Genomic DNA, 20975 nt, shown 5'->3' with positions numbered 1-20975 from the left:
TGACTTTGAACTCTTGCAAATAATGGGGGAAGGGGAAACAGGGAGTCACCTGAACATCATGACCTACAGGATTTCAGTGACTTTCCAGTTTATTTTCTGATAAGCGAAAATATTTTTAAGAACATGCCTAGTGAGCACAGGAATGCCAGGAAAGCAAATAGTAAAGGCCACACACAAAACAACAGGCAATTGAAATTTTAATACAACTAGGTATTGACATAAAAATTTTTAAAAATCAGTGTACAGCATTGGTTTTCATAGATTAACATATACAACTGTAGTAAAATAAAGTTTCATAAAGTTCCCTTAATACTTCAGTTCAATATTAATCTAACTCTTTATAGTCTACCAAAAATCTTAATATCTTACTTTTTTTTTTTTAAAGAATTGGTGCTCTTCTTAGGTGAAATGTTAACATGGGGCCCAGTATATACAATAGAAAGTGAAGTTGCCAGTTGAGGGAAGCTCCCATAAAGGGCCTCACACTTCTGCAGATGCTACCTTTTCAGACACAGTGCAGTCCTGAGCACAGTCTGAGAACCATGGAATTGAAATATTAATACACACTAATAAAGGTCTCACTGACAAAGAAAAACTAGGAAGTTCATTCAGTGACCAACACTTTCTAAGCTTCAGCTTTTCCATATTGCTTTTCTTTTTGGTTTCATTGCTTTAGAAAACTCTTCGAACATTGAATGGTGGCTATAACAGGCAGAAACTGTAGTTCTATGCCTGGGAAATTATCTACAAGATAGATGCTTCTGAATCAAAATCCAACAGCGATGATTTTGTAGGCCATCTATTGTACATACTAACAAAAATAAAACACTTCTTGTGAATAATGCCTTAAAACCAAGATAATTTTTGGAAAGATGAAGCATCCCAATAATTCAAAGGGAGATTCCAAGGAAATGTTACATGATGGTATCTTAGGATGGATGTCCAAAGGGGATGGAAAAGGCAGCAACTACATTCACACAATCCTGCTATTCAATGTATGCAGGACAGGCTGGGCTGATGGAGAGATGTGCACAGTGCACTAATTAAAGATATGAGGCCGGGTGCGGTGGTTCATGCCTGTAATCCTATCACTCCGGGAGGCCGAGGCGGGTGGATCACTCGAGGTCAGGAGTTCGAGACCAGCCTGAGCAAGAGCGGGACCCCATCTCTACTAAAAAATAGAAAGAAATTAGCAGGCAAACTAAAAATATATAGAAAAAATTAGCCGGGCATGGTGGCACATGCCTGTAGTCCCAGCTACTAGGGAGGCTGAGGCAGAAGGATTGCGTGAGCCCAGGAGTTTGAGGTTGCTGTGAGCGAGGCTGATGCCACGGCACTCTAGCCCGGGCAACAGAGTGAGATTCTGCCTCCAAAAAATAAATAAATAAATAAATAAAGATATGGAGGCTATGTGGACCCCAGTGGGCCACAGAACCACAGGGAAGCATCTGCCTAATGCTACGTGTAGGAAGAGTTAAAAACAAAAAAGAAAGGCACGAGCCACACGGTCTTTTGGTTAACTGAGTTGCTCATAAAGGACCTTTTCTTGAGAGTCAATCTTTGCAGTTTATTAATTTCACAAACAGTTCTACAGATTTCACAGACATTAATATAGTTCTTATAATATGCCAGGCTCTGTTCTAGGTGCTTTACAAATATTAACTCATTTAATCCTCATAACAACCCTATGAGGTAGGTACTATTATTAGCCCCATTTTACAGAAGAGGAAACAGGCACAGAGGGATTAAGCCACTTGCCCACAATCACAGAGCTTGAAAATGTTGGTCTGGGCTTTGAAACCCTTTCAAGGGAAGAAATGATACCTTTGAAAAGGTGTCACCCATTTTCCCTTAGGAAGAATCCTTTAGGAAACCCTTTAGAAATTTGCCCTAGAAAAATCCTAGGAACCTGCCTGAGTGAAAAAGGAAAAAGCAAGGCCAGATGTTGTGGCTCACACCTGTAATCCTAGCACTTTGGGAGGCCAAGGCGGAAGGATTAATTGGGGAGTTTTAGACCAACCTTAGCAAGAGTGAGACCCTATATCTACAAAAAATAGAAAAATTAGCAAGGTGGGGTGGCATGCACCTATACTCCCAGCTACTTGGGAAGCTGAGGCAGGAGGATTGCTTGAGCCCAGGAGTTGGAGGTTGCAGTGAGTTATGATGACACCACTGCACTGCATTCTAGCCAGGGTGACAAAGCAAGACTCTGTCTCCAAAAAAAAAAAAGGACAAAGCAGCACCAGAACTGATAGTCTACTTGCTCATCACACTACAAGAAGATGATCTCTAAAATGACGACACATTTTAATGAGATAGACAAATATGATATTGTACACAAATAAAGGATTTCTTCCATTCTTGGTAAATCTGAATTTGTTTTGAAATGTTTGAGTAAAATCATATTTTTTTAATAATTTTTTTTTATATAGAACACTTCACGAATTTGCATGTCATCCTTGCACAGGGGCCATGCTAATCTTCTCTGTATCGTTCCAATTTTAGTATATGTGCTGCCGAAGCGAGCACTTTTTTTTTTTTTTTTTGAAAAACCATTGAGCTAAGGAAAAAAATCATACTTTTTAACATTGCGTACTGGTTAGACCAACTAGATGCTGATTCAGGAAGTACTTGCTTTTCTACCACAGAGACTAGCATAAAAAAGGCAGTAAATAGTCAGTTTGCGATAAAAAATGGTTTCAAATAGGTTTAAGAATAACCTTGTACATCCCAATTCATTACTTTGTCATATTCTTGAATTCTTTGCTTTATGTGAGAAAGTTTATTCTTGAGATAATCACAGCGTTCTTTTTTTTCCAGAAATGTAGGATCCTATAAAAGAAACATAAGTATTATTTCAGCTTCTGGCTTCTGCAGTGAAGAACACAGAAACATATATTATCACCCAGAAAATGACCACACACAGAATTATCTACAGATTTCAAAATCTGCCTAATCAGAATAACAGTTAAGCTCCTTACATTTTTTTTTTAATGGACTTAATTTTTCAGAACAGTTTTAGGTTCATAGCAAAATTGAGTGAGAAGTACAAACAACTGAGACACTTTTAACTTTAATATCTGAACTACATAAAAAAGTAATAATGGCCAGACCTGGTGGCTTACACCTGTAATCCTAGCACTTTGCGGGGCTGAGGTGGGAGGATCACTTGAGGGCAGGAGTTTGAGACAAGCCTGGGCAATATAGCAAGACTCCATCTCTACAAAAAATTTTAAAAATAATTAACCAGGCATGGTGGCATGCACCTGTAGTCCCAGTTACTTGGGAGACTGAGCCAGGAGGATTGATTGAGCCCGGGAATTAGAGGTTATGATTGTACCACTGCACCCTAGCCTGTGTGACAGAGTAAGACCCCACCTCTTAAAAAAAGAAAAAGGAAGGCCGGGCGCGGTGGCTCACGCCTGTAATCCTAGCTCTGGGAGGCCGAGGCGGGTGGATCGCTCGAGGTCAGGAGTTTGAGACCAGCCTGAGCAAGAGTGAGACCCCGTCTCTACTAAAAATAGAAAGAAATTATCTGGCCAACTAAAAATATATATACAAAAAAATTAGCCGGGCATGGTGGCTCATGCCTGTAGTCCCAGCTACTAGGGAGGCTGAGGCAGTAGGATCGCTTAAGCCCAGGAGTCTGAGGTTGCTGTGAGCTAGGCTGATGCCACGGCACTCACTCTAGCCCGGGCAACAAAGTGACACTCTGTCTCAAAAAAAAAAAAAAAAAAAAAAAAAAAAAAAAAGAAAAAGGATACAGAAAAAGTAAATAATAAGTATAGAAAAGATTAATAAAAGGTCTCTCCAGCCTCTATTGATTTTTTTTTTTTTTTTAGAGATGGGGGTCTCACTATATTGCCCAGGCTGGTCTCAAACTCCTGGGCTCCTCCTGTCTCAGTCTCCCAAGTAGCTTGTAATACAGGGGCGCACCACCATGCCTGGCTTTATTTTGAGACTAAGAAAGGAGTTAGAAAGATGTAAAATAAGTTAATCTTTTTGAAGGAAATGTGGGGAAAGAGTTCCAGATCAATGCTTATTTCCCTAGGTTACTAAATCCAGACATAGCAGAATGTTTTAGGACAGAGATGACAAGAAATGGTATCAGAAGTCACTCATTTTCCTTTAAAAGTAGCATCTTATGAAATAAAGAAAACTCAAAAAACTTTACCTAAGAGAATCAAAAGTTTGTCAATTATCATCCATTTACCTGGATAAGAATATACTTGGAAAAAGAAAATTGTTTTACTCACATTCTTTTTTTTCTTAAACTCTTCATGGATTCTTGAAATTCTCTCATGTTCCTAAAAATAGTATATTGTATACTTAAGTTAAAACACTTGCATTTAGTCAAACCATCTCTCAAAGAACACTGGGAATTAGGATGAAAACAATTTTTATCTATGACAAAAAATTCGATTCATTAGACAAATTTTTGAGGGCTTGCTATCTAGCAGGCACTGGGACCTAGGAGTGAACAAGAGAGAAAGGTCCCTGCCCACAAAAAAAATCAGACCCAAGTCCCAATGTCATGGCTTGCCAGTTGTGTGACCCTGGGAAAGCTATTCTCTCTAAGGCTCAGTTTTCTTATTGGTAAAATGAAAATAACAACCATAACAACCTTAAAGAGTTGCTCCTTCTTGGTAAAATGGGAGTAATAACCATAATGACTTCACAGTGTTGTGAGAAGGTTCCCTTATTTGAAATGATGTTATAAAGTGCTTGGCGCATTATAACTACAACATTAGCTATCATTATTATTATTTTCATCCCCTTTGGAAAGCTCTTTTTTTTTTTTTTTCTTTTTTGAGACAGAGTCTCACTCTATTGCCCGGGCTAGAGTGCTGTGGCATCAGCCTAGCTCACAGCAACCTCAAACTCCTGGGCTCAAGCAATCCTCCTGCCACAGCACCCGAGTAGCTGAGACTACAGGCATGCGCCACCATGCCCGGCTAATTTTTTATATATATATTTTTAGTTGTCCAGCTAATTTCTTTCCAGCTTTTTTTTTTTTTTTTTTTTAGTAGAGATGGGGTCTGGCTCTTGCTCAGGCTCATCTGGAACTCCTGAGCTCCAACGATCCGCCCACCTCAGCCTCCCAGAGTGCTAGGATTACAGGCGTGAGCCACGGCGCCCAGCCAGGGAAGTTCTTTTTCTAGTTATTAGGTGTTGGGATTAAGTGGTTGAGACTATTCAACTTTTGAAATAGCTAATATAAGGTTCCTTCTAACTTTAAGTTTTATAATAAATATGAACTTTGTAAAGAGTTGAACAATCTATCCAAAGGGAGAACAGATTACTAGAGCAATGCCCTCATTTATCCATGTAAATCTATGCCTAGAGATTGCCAAACAGTGTAAACCTAATAAATAAAAAATAAAATATAATAATTTATAATTCTAAAAGCTTTTCCAAAGAACATTTTCCATCATTTACCCATATCCTTTTCCCAGTAAATTTTAATTCTTCAATATCTCTGACATACTAAGATCATAAGTATCCTCTGTGTTTTGACTGCTTACCAGCAGGGAAGACGCACCTGGTAATTCAGTAGTAATCTATAATTACAGGTCCTGGACCAGGAATAAACTAGCTTCTGGGGCTAGGGGTGCTGTGCTGGAGACACAGGCAGAGAAAAGAGCTTTAATCCCATTTTAGAGTCTGTCACAGAAACTGAATTTATGGGATGGTAAGGGCCAGAGGAATTATTTGGGCCAATATTCCTATTTTATGGGCTAGAAAAGCCCATAAAATATGATCATGAGATCATATTTTTCAAGGGTGTACAAGCAGGTTTGTTAGAGAACCTGTGCCTCCAAACAGGCCCACTGGGCTTTGCAATGCTGGACATGCTTCCCTGGGGGCATGGTGGGAAAATGAAGAGCCTACCGCAGGCTCCTGCCCAGGGCAAAGTGCAGCCTGTGGCTATGAGAAATTAATAGCTCTACTTTAGATAAGGACTGCGGGAGACACCTGACATTTTGGTTACTTACTTGTCATGTCATGTTAATAATTAGAGGTAATGACTGTTGTTGACATTGTGTGAAAACATCATGGGAAGACTCAATCTCTCAGACCGTACTGTAATCAAGACCCTCTTGATCCCCCAGTTGCAGACCCATATGCTGCAGCCCTTGCCCACTCACACAAAGCATCCGAACCAGAGACTGCTGAGTCTAGGCCAAAAGACCACACGTCATAGTCGGGATTTTCAGCATCATTGCTCTCAGTGAGTCTGTACTTCCCAACCTGTGCTGATCCAGATTTGTCGGGGTTGCTTGTTCCTCCCTGCACTCCTTTGAGGGCCTCTAACTTTGGTCACTATTCCTGGACTTGTAAACCTTGCTTGTTTTCCAAATGGTATGACCTGACACTTGACCTTCAGTATTTGCTAGATTTCTTCTGTTTCCTGGTACTGGTTTCTCTTAGCCAATACCATTTCATGGCTCCAGGATTAGGAAAATGTCACTAGATAGCTCATAATTATAAGTGATTTAAATGTACACTTAAAAGTCTGTGGTCAAGGTCAGGCAAAGTGGCTCACACCTGTAATCCTAGCACTCTGGGAGGCCGAGGTGGGAGGATTATTTGAGCTCAGGAGGTCGAGACCAGCCTGAGCAACAGCGAGACCCCGTCTCTACTAAAAATAGAAAGAAATTAGATGGACAACTAAAAATATATACAAAAAATTAGCCGGGCGTGGTGGCACATGCCTGTAGTCCCAGCTGCTTGGGAGGCTGAGGCAGGAGGATTGCTTGAGCCCAGGAGTGTGAGGTTGCTGTGAGCTAGACTGATGCCACGGCACTCTAGCCCAGGCAACAGAGTGAGACTCTGTCTCAAAAAAAAAAAAAAAAAAAAAAGAGAATTATCCTAGATTGAGTGTGCCAGCTATCTCCTTTGGGGCCCTGACTGACTCAGTATGTGTCTTAGGCAAAATTATACTTTACTTAAATAAGGAAATAAAATACGGTTTAATAATTGAAGGCAAAAGAGATTAAGTTATGTGATTTGAATTATAATTTTGCCTAGTTCCCTCAAAGATCTCAAATGCTTTCCTAGACATAGACAGATGTAGATGGTTATGAATTTCAAACAAGGTCAGAGTTATCACTCCTCTATCAGTGCTCCTCCTCGGCAGCTGCAGACACCGACCTGGCGGGTTTCCGAATGATGAGGCAACCTGCTCATCACCGCATCCAGCTCGTCAAGCTTCCTCAAGACAGCCTGAACTTCTGCAGACAGCTCCTTGTACTCCGAAAACTGGTCTTGGAACACAGCTTTATAGCGTTCTCGTTCATCATCGGTGTGAATCACAGGGTATTTTCTAAGGGAACAACATAAACCAAAGTTACAACCTTTTCACTAAAAGAAGCTGAATGGGAAATCAGCTTAGCTTATTCCTCACTGACCACATTGTACCTTCAATTCCACATCTCGGATAACAAACAACTGTTCACGTCATGATTTTAAACAGAGAGTATTCACTTGGAGACAAACAGGAAACTGAAAGGCCTAAATGGGACCTCTCAACTTCTACGCTGGAGAAGATTTCACACTGGTACTCACGCCACATAGTCAGGCATCACGATAGGTTTAGGGATGTGGCCAGGGGGGATGTGTCCACTCAGGAGTTCGGGTTTCATTTTTGTTGTTCTCAATTCTTTGAAATTAATTTCTGGGTCCCTTTGTCTGTCACCACTGGTGGCCATTTCACACTGCAGTTAGGGAGAAGAAGAGGATTTATTTAAAAATAGAGGTAGGAAAAAAAAAAACCCTGAATTTATTCTTAGAAGAAAATGGGGAGGGAGACAGGAAGAAGAAAAGTGGAAATAGTAATTAACATTTCCCTTCAGAATTATATGTTTTATGGTCACAATGTTGTTATGAATGTTTTTGTAGTAGCTAAAGGGAATCACATTTGAGACATGGGAATACATCATAGGTGAAACACACGTCAACCCAACCGTGGATGTGTCAAGGGTGGATGATGCAATGTCAGACACAGGGTCTTAAGTACTTAGTTAGAATTTATACCCTGACTAACTATAAAAGAATAAAAAATGTAATTCAAAACAAGAAATTCAGGGATAAAAATGGAACAAGTCTATTTACATAGAAAGAGAAAAAAATGATACTGGCAACTTGAGATGAATCAATTATAAGCAGCCACTGTCGTAGGTCATAAAGAAAAGGGAAGCAAGCAAATTCATTTTCAGAGAGAAAACCTTCCTGATCATCAGTATTTTTATAGTATTTTTAAATGTAAGGAGGATGTTGCTGCAACAGCAGAGGAAAGGCAGTGGATGTCTTCAGTTGGCCCAGATGTTCTTAACCTGTGATTCCCTGAAAAGGGCTATGAGAATCCTAGATGCAGACAGTGGTTTAAGTCACCCTGGTTCCTAAACTGCAGAGTTCTTAGAGGCCTTTTCAGTAAAAAATTATGTGTTCAAAAGAGGGAAGAGGCCTGCCTGCTGCAGTGGCTCACACCCGTAATCCCAGAACTTTGGGAGGCTGAGGCAGGAGGATTGCTTGAATCTGGGAGTTGGAGGTTGCAGTAGACTGTGTTGGCATCACTGCACTTCAGTCTGGGTGACAGAGCAAGACTCAAGACCTTGTCTTTAAAAAAAAAAAAGAGAGAACCAGATGAAATGAATGGTCTAGAGAGGAAGTAGCAGGTGACAGGCTTTAAGAGCTAAAATAGGGCCAGGTGAGGTGCCTCATGCCTGCAATCCTAGTATTCTGGGAGGCTGAGGCAGAAGGATTGCTTGAGGTCATGAGTTTGAGACCAGCCTAAGCAAAAGCAAGGCCCCCATCTCTACTAAAAATAGAAAAAGTTAGGCCAGCATAGTGGCGTGGGCCTGTAGTCCCAGCTACTCAGGAGGCTGAGGCAGGAGGATCGCTTGAGCCCAGGAATGGGGGTTGCAGTGAGCTGTGATGATGCCACTGCACTGTAGCCTGGGCAACAGAGCAAGGCTCTATCTCAGGAAAAAAAAAAAAAAAGAAGAAAATAGCAGACAGAAGGGAAGATCCAGTAGAATCCACTCTAGAATAGGCAGGCAAAGATGGATGTTCAGCTTTGGGGCTGGGGAAAGACTATTCAGGGACCCCATTGGACAGTGCCCAGAACTTGGTGAAGTTGGTGGATGACAGAAGATTTCCATTTTATAAAGAAATGAGGTTCGGAGAAATCAAGTAAATTCTCCAAGGTCACATAGCTATTTAGTGGAAAAACCATGATTAGAACCCAGAACTATTTGGTTCATTGATACTTAAATGAATCACATGAGGAAATCTACTTATTTAAATGTACCCTGTTCATATCCTAAAGTTCCCTGAAGTTCTAGTGGCACACTAGAAATGAGTTTGCGATGGAGAGGACAGGCGATGCCATACTGCTAGGGGAAAGTAAGATCATGCTTGGGAACACGATTCCTCTTTGGAGCAGTAACCTCCCTCCCCTCTCCTGACCCCTTACGCCTTCAAGAAGTGCTTACTGAACTAAATTGAGAGTGGCTTGGGAGGGCCCCTACTTCACTGCCAACAAAAGGCAAAACGGGATTTTAAAACCTTATTCTTTATTTTGCCAGGCAGCTTTTACAATTCTTTTGTTTCCTGATTTCCCTTCTCTGAGACTGGCTTTGAGGTTTGTTTTAACATTAGCTCATTCTAAAAACCACTAGCTCTTAACCCAACGGCACACCCCTCAGATTGGATTAGACATGGAGGCTGCTAACCCGCTCTAGGGGAAGGTTATAAAAAGGAAAAGCTCTCCAGCCATGGCTCTAGGTGGAAGAGAAACCAGATCACCAAGACGTAGAAAGCATGCCTCACCACTACTCTGGCCCCAAAGTAGAAAAAATGCAATTAGGGGACAGGATACCCTGAGGAAATGAGATTAAGCAATGATATTTTAGGGAATGCATTCATTCATTCATTCATTCATGCATTCATTCATTCATTTATTTAGAAACAGGGTCTTGCTCCGTGCATGCGCCACCACACCCGGCTAATTTTTAATTTTTTTTATAGAGACAGAGTCTTTCTATGTTGCTGAGACTGGTCTCGAACCGCCCAAGCCATCCTCCTGTCTCAGCCTCCCAAAGTGCTGGGATTACAGGCGTGAGCCACTGCAGCTGGCTAGGAACGCATTTTAAGGTTAGTATTCATCCTGCTCTGTTCTCTGTTGGTTAAGATGTCATTTTTTCATCCTGATGAATTAATTCCTATATGGTTAATCTTGAAAATGGATAATGGTATTAAACATTAGGGGAAACTTTTTTGGCTTGAATAAATGGATTTCTATTTCATGGCCTCTCTCTTTCGCTTCTAAATATTTAACAATCTGGTTCTCACGTGGCTGGCTGAGGAAGCTGCTATGCAGCTTGTTGATCCTCCAGATCTCAGTAGCAGCACCAGGCATCGCTCTCAGATTTCCTGGCCAAAGTCATGAATTCTGCCCAGGTAGTCACTTCGGGCAAGAGAGTCCACAATTAATTTTTTTCTAGGTAAAATTTTTTCAAGCAAGAACTATTCACTTTCCTTACTTGCCCATCCCTAATTCTAAAATTTACCTTTTAATATAAAAAGGGAGTTTTAAGAAATCAGAGCATTTCCATACAGACTATTTCATTTGTTTTCAATTTTTTTTTTTATTTTTATGGTCTTAATATTTTCATGCACTTTTTTTTGGATAAACTTCCCTGATTATCAGTCTGGAAAACTCTATTGGGAAGAAATCTAAAACTAGACATGAGACAAAGAATTAAAACCTCTTCAGGCTTTTGTGGGAAGGATGCATTAGGCTCCAGCCCTGGGACAGGCCACTCTTAAGCAGTGCTCTTGATTATAAACACATCAGAGGAGGGGGAGGGATAGGGCCCAAATCTGCAGATTTAATATGACCTTTCTTTGGTTCCGGCAAAAACTAGTTTTGTCAGTAAATACCAGAAATAGTTTGCTGTGACACAAAAGAAAGTAATTAAGCAATGGGATAAGTAATTTTTTTTTTTTTTTGAGACAGAGTCTCAACCTGTTGCCTGGGCTAGAAGTGCCGTGTCAGCCTAGCTCACAGCAACCTCAAACTCCTGGGCTCAAGCGATCCTTCTGCCTCAGCCTCCCAAGTAGCTGAGACTACAGGCATCCACCACCACACCCAGCTAATTTTTTCTATTTTTAGTAGAGACAGGGTCTTGCTCTTGCTCAGGCTGGTCTCAAACTCTTGACCTCAAGCAATGCCCCTGCCTTGGCTTTCCAGAGTGTGAGCCATCGTGCCTGGCCAGGATAAGTAATGTTATGGCTATAACTGTTAAACTTTGCAAATTAAAAATGGGCTAAATGAATATCCTGTCAAAGTAGAAATAGGGAGAGCTAGATTTATTTCAGCGTGCATCTGTCCAATTCTTGATCCTCTCTCCCTTTGAGTGCATAACGTAATGACGCACTCGCCCCTGACCCCAAACTCAGACCATCACCTTCGATGTTGGATGAGAGTCTGGCTTTTCTAACTTGAAAAAGAAACTGCTCAGCACTTAGGGTTTTATCAGAATTTGTTTCTGTCTCTATGTGAACTTATGTCTGTATATTCCTTATTTTTAAAATGATTTTATTTGCTTCTTAAAAATTGTATTCATTAAAATATGAAACAAGGAGAGACAGCCTAATATACAGACCAAACAAGGAATAGGAAACTGAAGTTGAGAGCAGGAAATACTTTCCCCAGCGTCACAGAGCTAGTAAGTAGCTGACTTAGTACTCAAATTCAGATGTGTGTGATTCTAAAGTCCTCCTCCCACACTGTGTTGCCTTTCCTGTGCTAGTCTGCCAGTTCTTCCCCACTATGAACTAGGAAGGAAGCAGGTACGTATCATACCCAGTGAAAAGCTGGAGATCCCAACCTTTTCTATCAGGTTTCTCATTGGTAAATCCAGTAGAGATTCCCTAATTAAATCATGGGATTCCCTTTTATAGAGAGGTCTGCCTCCAGGATATACCTAAATATGTTGATCCACAGTGATTCATGTCTGGGAAAAGAGGGCTTTAAAAGGATACTCTTTGGTTTCAGCTTCCATATCTTGAAAAACTAGACGTTAACTGGACTGACATGATATCCATAAGAGTCCTAGCAATGGGAGTTCCCACATCCGCTTAGGTTATTCCTGACTATTCCAGGAGCTCTCAGGATCTGGGACTCTGCAACACACCCTGGACATTCTAGGCACCAACCTTCTAGGGTTGTCTGAAGTTCTAGACTGGCAGATCGTCTTAATCCTGTCCCACCTGTGGAGCCTGTTTCAAGTACATTCTTACAAACAATGACAATGACCACCCTGTCATTTGGGGCAGTTTCCTCCAATTTATCCTAGCCTTTCAGGTTGATTCTACTCTGTACTTAATCTCATTGGTAAATCCCACCACCTCAGAGGGCCCAACCAGGAAGCCCATATATTCTACAGCGGCCAGAAATGACCCGCATTGTCACATCATTGACGCATTATAGCCCAGTGAGGCAGCGCTGTCCAGCCTAGTGCTGAGCAATCAACATCTGCAAAGTGTACAGCTTTAGCCCCTCAAAGCAACAGATTCTTCTCTTCTGCCCCTGAGGATATTTGAAATACACTTTCTAATGTTAGTGTTCTGCCTGACTAACCCTGATATCAGATTTTGATATCATCTGTGAACAAGAGTGTCAGCTGGCTGAGCATGGTGGCTCATGCCTATAATCCCAGCACTTTGGGAGGCTGAGGCAGAAGGATTGCTTGAGCCCAGGAGTGTGAGACCAGCCTCAGCAATGTAGTGAGACCCTGTCTCTACAAAAAATTAGCCAGGCATGGTGGCATGTGCCTGTAGTCCCAGGTACTTGGGAGGCTGAGGCAGGAGGATCATTTGAACCCAGGAGTTTGAGGCTGCAGTGAGCTATGATGATTCTACTGCACTCCAGCCCAGGTGACAATGAGACTCTGTCTCAAAAAAAAAAGGGGAAGAGAGCAAATATATATGTGTGTGTATACATGTGTTATATATATATATGTAAAATATACATTTATGAAAGAAAACAGAAGATACTGATAACATTGGTCCCTCCAGGCAGGGGAACTGGGAAGCTGGGGTATAGAAGTGAGAAGATTTTCTATTAGAGACCTTTTTGAATTTTGAGCCAAGTGAATATACTCCATATTCAAAGAAACAAACAAATCCAAAGGTTTGATTTTCAGCTTCTCACTTAGAAATAATGTCTACTACCTTAAAAAAGAAATTTTCAATGAAGGTAAAATTATGATTATTAAAATATATTAAATTATTACATATATGTAAATAATTATAACAGCATCCCACTGAATCCTCTCAGCAACTTATGAGGTAGGAATTATTATTATTGCAGTTTTACAGATGAAGAAATGAAGGTATGGAAAGATTAAATAACTTGGCTACTGCCACAAATTAGCACAAATTAGCTACTGGGACACAGCTAGCAAATTGTGGAATAGGAATTCCCTGACACTACAAAATTTGGCATCTGAAAGCATGGTGAGAAGGATAAAAAAGAATAGCAAAGAACTTTAAAGAGAAATGAAGAAAGTTTGCATAAACTTCCATCTAACAAAATTAAAAGGAGTTATAGATAGGATTAATCAGTCCTTTTAGTATTAGAAAAAAGCTGAAAACCCTCATATGAACTCAATGTAATAGCTACACTTTCACTGATGGGTATTTCTACCATGTAGATAAATAGACATAAGAGAAAAGTATTTAGCAAATCTAGAGCTAAAGTATAATGTCAAGTAAACTTTATTCTTACCATTTTCCTTTTTGATGACAAAGATGCCTCATTTATCTGGAAAAAAAAGAGTTAAAACAATTTTTCAAAGGCATATGAAGTTACTTTGCAAATATTTTCATCCATTTGCATTCACAGATCAATCTCAATTTTACAAAGGTTGATCCTCTACTTGACGGATGTTCCTACTACTTTTTGCCTAGGTTTTGATGGGCCAGTGCTGAACCAGAGGGGTAGTGATTAACTAATTCCCTACCAATCAGGAGCATAAAGAGAAGTTGGAAATACAGGGACGGTGGAGACTATTAGGTAAGGTACTTTGAATTACCTAGAAATTTTATTTATTCCTGGCTTCCATTACCTTATATATGATTGAAGAGTGAGGACAGTTACCCTATAAAATTAATGGAAAAAAGCCATAGGCCGTTACCTCTTCTAACCTTTACGAAGTTATAGCAACACACACATAGGGACAACCTCCAATATCAGAAATGACTCGGCCGGGCATGGTGGCTCACGCGTGTAATCCTAGCACTCTGGGAGGCTGAGGCGGGTGGATCGCTCGAGGTCAGGAGTTCGAGACCAGCAAGAGCGAGACCCCGTCTCTACTAAAAATAGAAAGAAATTATCTGGCCAACTAAAATATATATAGAAAAAAATTAGCTGGGTTTGGTGGCACATGCCTGTAGTCCCAGCTACTCGGGAGGCTGAGGCAGGAGGATTGCTTGAGCCCAGGAGTTTGAGGTTGCTGTGAGCTAGGCTGACGCCACGGCACTCACTCTAGCCTGGGCAACAGAGTGAGACTCTGTCTCAAAAAAAAAAAAGAAATGACTCAAGTCCAATCAAACATTATGAAAAGTCTTATAGAAACAAGTTTTTGTTGAGAAACGAAAAAGAGATAAAAGTGTTATGTTGATAATTTTAATCACATTCATGTAGAATTTTGAAATGTTAAGATTTAATAACTGTTATAAAACTAGCATAAAATTATGAGGAAGTCTTGAGTTTCACTATCTGCATTTCATATTGATTAGAATTTAAAATTCTTTACTTTATACACACATAGATGTAAATTTAAGAAATATGCTCAAAATCCTAAGAAAAATTTTAGACATAGCTTGAATGTATGTAGAGTTCTAGTAAGATAAATGTATTTTGTGACAATAGAGTATAGATTACATTGAAACATGTTGAGGTTCTTTGTATAACACATAGGTACTTATAAAATTACTTGCTGTTATTATGCATCAGATTCATGCAAAAGATTAAAAGTAAAATATATATATATATATATCAGTGTGCTATTCTAAGGATAGAATTCAATTTTTATTTATAGTTTTGCCCAATATCTACAAGATGCACTTTGTATAGCATCTAATAAGTCCTGGAAAAATGGGAAAGGAAAAATTCATAATATGGCTAATTTCAAATTAAGAAAACATTGAAGATAAATACTGACATTTTCAGTGGTATTAAGAGATTCTGTTATATACATCTTCTTAGAAGAAAAAAGTAAAACATTAATTTAGTTTAGGATATAATGAAGCTAGCAGAACATACCTTGACCTTTTGCTACTGTTTGATGAAAATAATTTTAAATAGGGCTTTTTACATAATCCTATCTTTCAAGTATTATTATTATTATCACTTTATTCTCCTTATTTATTCTTATTATAATATTTAATTAGTTAAATCCTAGAAATATAAAAAAAAGTACAGGGCTTCCATTCTAACTTTGGAACATACACCTCTCTAAAATAAGGACAAAATAACAAAACCATTGGGCAAATTTTCACAGAGTATGTTCATTACAATACATACTCAATACTTAAAAAAAAAAATCAAACAGTTCACCATATTCTTATTTGGTTTCAGGTAACTCACTGGAAAAAAGTAAATCATAACATTTAAATGAGCATTTTCCTCCTGTAACTGAAAAATTATGGATTTTTATTGTTTTACCATATTAAAGAATCAAGATTTTCAAATTTAACTTAATGACAAAACACTTATTTTACTGAGTATTTTCTTCTTTACAGAAATTCAGTAGCTATGTTTTTTTCTTAAGCATCAGACAGGCAAGAGTGCAGCCAACAAACTTTATATTACACATCTGTTGTCTACTGGCAAGGTATAATAATATAACAATGAAACACCAGAGTGGGTTATCTCAGTTCTGGTTCAGTGAGCTAGAACTTTTGAACCTCAGATCATTAAGAAACTTAAATACTTCCACGAAAGTTTTCTGTTTCGAGGACTATACATTTTCAACAACGGAGCAAACAGCAGAAAAAAAAAAAACAAATGAAGGGTTGTGAAATCACTTACCTCCTGTTGTTCCATATATTCTCTCTGTCTCCGAGCTGCCTCGTGCCTCCATAACTTTAGGCAAACCAAAGCACTAATGAGATAAACTATCATGGTGACAAACAGGAAGATCATTGCAGCTATCTGTCCTCCTTCTACCCTGCAGAACACTGCATTTATTGGCGTATTAAATAATGGATAGTAGCAGAGCCCACCTCGGTTGGTATCATTCACATAGACTATGGCTGCAGCCATATACAAAATAAACAAGGCAACATTAATTCCAAATTCAGTTAGGGGCCACCAATTAGAGTCCAAAAGAATAGTCCGGTAATACATGGACATGCCAAGAACCAGAATAATAATGGTGGTGATCCAAGCTAAACCAGCAACCACGAGTACAAATGGGGTCTTGGGGCCACTGTAGTAATAACCCCCATATGTACTGCCCAGGCTACCAACACCTCCTATGCCATAGGGCTGTGAATATCCAAACAAGTTATACCACTCGCTGTCCTTGTGAATGTAAGCCGTGACACAAGCGAAGACACCAGCCCCCAAAAGCAGCTCTACCACGCCCAGAATTCTCAGCAGGCCTGCCCAGGACTTCATGTAGGAATATCTCAGGTTATACTCCTCCACCTTCTCACTGTACGTTCGAGCTGTTTGTGTGTGTCGGCCTAGAGATCCACAGGAGTCGTGGGGAAACATTGCATCGGTCTCTTTCTGGGAATTAAATGTTCCTTCTGATCCTCCTCCGTAGGGATCTTTGCAGGAGTTGGGGGGCGAACGGTGGTTTGGTTTTGCTGGTGAGGCTGGAGGTGAACACTCCACTCCATTGGAGATGTATTTGATATCAGACACTGGCTTATCCCATTCTGGGTCCTTTTTCTTTCCCCTGAAGAAGTTCTTCCAGGAATCAGGGACAAAGCGCCTTACTGGTTTGAGATCCGGCGCTATGGCTGGTTCCTCCGTGTCACTTGAGTAGAAGTCTGGGCCGAATGGTGGCTGTAATGGGAGAGGGGGTGGTGGTAAAGGATCAGAGCTCAGGGCCAGCTCACTGTCGTGAAGAGTCTGGAGACTTCTTATGGTGCCATCTTGATAGGGCAATTCGCCTGGAACCTCATCGTAGTGCCTGTCCCGATTCCTGGATCTTCCATCATTTGAAGACATTTGTGATTTTTGAACCTGTGGCCAAGTTTAAAGTTATCACTTATGCTTTTATCTTTTCAATGATGATGATTTTATTTACTTAGTAGCAAAAAGCATTCAGACCAATATGATCACGTCTAATTATTATGATATACAAAATAACATAAATGTGTATATATGTATATTTTTTAGATATTTGAAATATTTTATTCTGATTCTAAATGAAAAGGAATGGGAAAGATAAATAAATATGTATAAACATATTGATTTTGTATATTTTAAACAATTACCCAGGGATATAGTCATCATTCTATGACATTTTATTTTTTATTTAAAAAAATTTTTAAACTAATCCCATGGGGATTGGAGTGGAGGGGTGAAAAGAAAAAAAAAAAGTAAACCAATACCATAACATTACATGTTATTTTAAGTGCAACAAAAATTTTAAATCTTAGTTATAAATTTTACATATGAAAACATTTATAAGTCTACTTTATCTGTGAGACCTCTAAACGACAAAATGTAGAAAACAAAAATGACAAAACAAAACAATGCTAACATACTTCCAAGTAGAGTCCTTTCCTCAAACATCTAAGTCAAAATATTTAAGAGTATGAGTATACCAAAATTTGATGGGTCAGCAAATACTCTTTTTATTAACTCACATCTGCTTTGGAATGGCCTAGGAGAAGCAGTCAGTTAAAATACAGGGAATAGAGGGCCCTTTCTCTTCCTAAAACAACAAAGTCAATTTAGAGGACTTGCTTCTTCCACTCTAAAATATTAACAATTGATACTGGATTTAAAAAACTAAATTCCGAGAGATAAAAATCACTGAAGGCTAAGGTTTCCCCGAGGGACAACACCGAATTGCAGCAATGACCATATCATTCCTTCCAGAGCGATTATCTAAAAGTGATTTACTGTCGCCTTGGAGAGACAAAAGTATCTTACAAGGCATTCAATCCACCTCAAAAATAAGCCAGGCATGGTGGTACACACCTGCAGTCCCAGCTACTCAGGAGGCTTAAATGGGAGCATCCCTTGAGCCCAGGAATTTGAGGTCAGCTTGAGCAACATAGCAAGACATATCTCAAAACAAACAAACAAAAAAAAGCACTTCCACTATGCCTGTTGATTCCTTTTATGAAATCAATGACCCGGACACATATTTAAGGTACACTGAATGTCTCCCTCAAATTGTTTGTAGGTGAGTGTTTACTGAAAAGTTAAACTGGGCACATGGCATTGTACTTGACACTATGAAGTTCTCAAAATTAAAATGGATACCCCATCTTTATGGTGCCGAACAATTTGGAAATTCCTAAGGCTTTGTTTTGTTTTACCTTTGGAAAATGAAGACCTATCATTCAACAAATATTTCCCAAGCATCTGCCTTGCACCAGGCATGCTGAAAGGTATACTGGTGAACAAAGCATACTGAAATCCTTGGCTTCATGGGGCTTTGATTCTAGTTGGGGTGGGGGTCACAGATGATAGATAAGCGAAATGTGTAATAAGCTAAGGAACAAAGTTAAGAAAGTGGGTAGAGTGCATTGTGGGCACCATGCTACAGTTCTAAGTAGCGTGGCCAGGGAAGTCCCCATAGAGAACGTGACATCTGAATAGAAAACTGAAGGTGAAGGAGGAAGGCAGGCAGTTATTAGGGAGAAGAGTGTTCCTGGCAGACTGAACAGCGAGTGCAAAAGCCCTGAGGTAAGAGTACCTGGCATATCCAAGAAATATTAAGGTATGGAGGCTACTGTGGCAGCAGCAAAGTGAGTGATAAGGTGAGTAGTAGAACTGAGGTCATCTGAATCATGCAGGGCCTTAAAAACCACTGGATAGGACTTTGGCTTTTACTGGGAGATGAGAAGCCATTGGAGGATTCTGAGCAGAGGAGTGACATGATTTGACTTATTTTAGCAGGATGGATGCTGTGCTGAGAGTACACTCCAGAATGGATCCAAGGAGACTGGCTAGGAGGCCACTGAAATAATCCAAAGGACCATGGAGATCTTGAGGAGAGGTCAAATTCTAGATAGAGAGTATTTAAATTTTGTGTTATAGAAATTTTCAAACATAAAAAGTGGGTAGAACAGTATTACATAACCTTGTGTACTGATCAGCCAGCTTCTACAATTATCAATTTATGGCTATTCTTGTGATAGCCCAGCACGGTGCCCAATGCAAAGCAGGAGCTGGATACATTACAGCAATCAGTTATTTTTGTACCTTTATCTTTTTCTAAAGTTTAAGTTCTAGAAATGCATAGTACTACCATGGTTTCTGAAATACATTCCTAAGAAATGTAGAAGCAAAAGCACAAAGAATAACTTCAGCAAGTTTTACATATCTTTCAATATCTATGATATATATGCATTTACAGGATACTCCACTCTTACTTTAACTCACTGGTAAAAGTGTGATTCACTGTAATAAATTTAAGTCATCCTCACCTGTGAAAAGTGGTTTATTTGAATGAGACCACTTGATCAATCTTTAAATAAAACGAAATTATAAATTTGAAGAATTGTGGAATAGCAAAATATGTAATTTTAGAAGGGAATAGTCAGCTGTATTGTATCACATCTTAAATATCTGGATACCCCTAAATGTCTTTCAAGATGTCACCGAGAGTCCACTCAGGTCCAGCACGCTGACGCAGAGCGGCTCTCGGCTTTGTTCAAGCCTTGGACCCTGGCTCCATTCTGTCGGAACACTTATCTCGCAAAGCCATAGCGGTGGCAGAAATGGTTCCTCCCAGACAAGTGTCACAGGAATCACGTCTGGTCACCTTTACACAAACAGAATCTCCGCTTTAGCTGCCTTTAAAGTTTTGCCGGCCCCAAGAAAGAGATAGATTTCAAATACTTCTGGTCTTCCGAGGGGTCGGGAAAGCCGCCGTGGGATTTCACACACGACTGCCCGGGGACACCGAGCATCTTCGCTGGGGTCTCCCCCGCGTCAGCCTCTGGACGCCCAGTGCCACGAACTCTCGGGCTGTGCCCTGCTCTGCCCACTCCGGGGAGCGTTCCGTCTTCCCGTTTCTCACCGAAACTCCACTCCGTCTTCCGGAACTAAGTTGTAGGGGCCTCCCAGGTGAGAACCTGGATGGCCGCAAGGGCGCGCCCCCGCCCCGCGCCCGGAAGGACGGCGGCTTGGCCGCAGCTGCGTCCGCTGAATGGGACCCTTCGGGGCGAGGGCCCTCCCCGCGCCCCACGCTTGGCGCGCAGCTCCCCGCAGGCCTGCGTGGCTCCGGCCCCCGCCGCGGGTCCTGGCGGGCGGCGCGGCGGGCACTGGCCGGCCGGGGAGCTCCACGGAGCCCACGGGACCCGCGAGCGGCCGAGGGAGCGCCCCCTCCCCGCCCTGGGCACCTGCGCACACCTGGGCCGGGGGCCGCCGGGCCCTCCCGCCCGCGTCTCGTCCCCTGGCCCCACCCCTGCGGCCCCACTCACCTGCGCGGCCGCCGGGAAGAGCGCGCACACCGCCCGGGGCTCTGAAGCCGGGATCGGGCTCCCGGGGCGGGGCCGGGGCGGGCCGAGCCGAGCTCTGCCCCGCCCGGCTTTGTCCGGCCCGACTCCCGCTCGGCGCCGGGGCTGCTCGGAGCCCCCCCAACAGGCACCTCGCAGCAATGCTTACACCCTGGGCTCCTTTGGTAAGGTTCTCATAGCAAGGCTGCCATCCACTTCCTTCCCTATCTTTTGAAAACTGTCACTGGATGAGGGAGATTCGTGCA

The 20975-nt window shown here is 41.0% G+C and overlaps 1 protein-coding gene and 1 non-coding gene across 3 annotated transcripts; both read right to left on the bottom strand.

The window, feature by feature from the left end:
• Nucleotides 1–2422: 2422 nt before the first annotated feature.
• LOC123648687 lies at nucleotides 2423–2529 on the bottom strand. Its single transcript, XR_006738713.1, has one exon. It is a non-coding gene; the product is annotated as a U6 spliceosomal RNA (small nuclear RNA).
• On the bottom strand, nucleotides 2519–20777 carry MARVELD2 (MARVEL domain containing 2). 2 transcript variants are annotated; one of them, XM_045566062.1, is made up of 7 exons: nucleotides 20695–20777; nucleotides 16106–17272; nucleotides 13799–13834; nucleotides 7570–7718; nucleotides 7156–7327; nucleotides 4257–4307; nucleotides 2519–2832 (listed from the first exon to the last, which is right to left on the bottom strand). In XM_045566062.1, exons 2-7 carry the CDS (start codon nucleotides 17255–17257, stop codon nucleotides 2710–2712), a joined length of 1683 nt encoding a protein of 560 aa, XP_045422018.1. In that variant the 5' UTR covers nucleotides 17258–17272; nucleotides 20695–20777; the 3' UTR covers nucleotides 2519–2709. The 2 variants fall into 2 exon arrangements, with proteins under 2 accessions (XP_045422018.1, XP_045422017.1); XM_045566061.1 differs by lacking the exon at nucleotides 20695–20777 and adding an exon at nucleotides 19696–20301.
• Nucleotides 20778–20975: the final 198 nt, after the last annotated feature.

This window comes from Lemur catta, chromosome 12, assembly GCF_020740605.2.
Source record: "Lemur catta isolate mLemCat1 chromosome 12, mLemCat1.pri, whole genome shotgun sequence".
NCBI classification, from domain to species: Eukaryota; Metazoa; Chordata; class Mammalia; order Primates; family Lemuridae; genus Lemur; species Lemur catta.
Note: the sequence above shows the minus strand (reverse complement) of the source record. Positions and strands in the feature narration are given on the sequence as shown.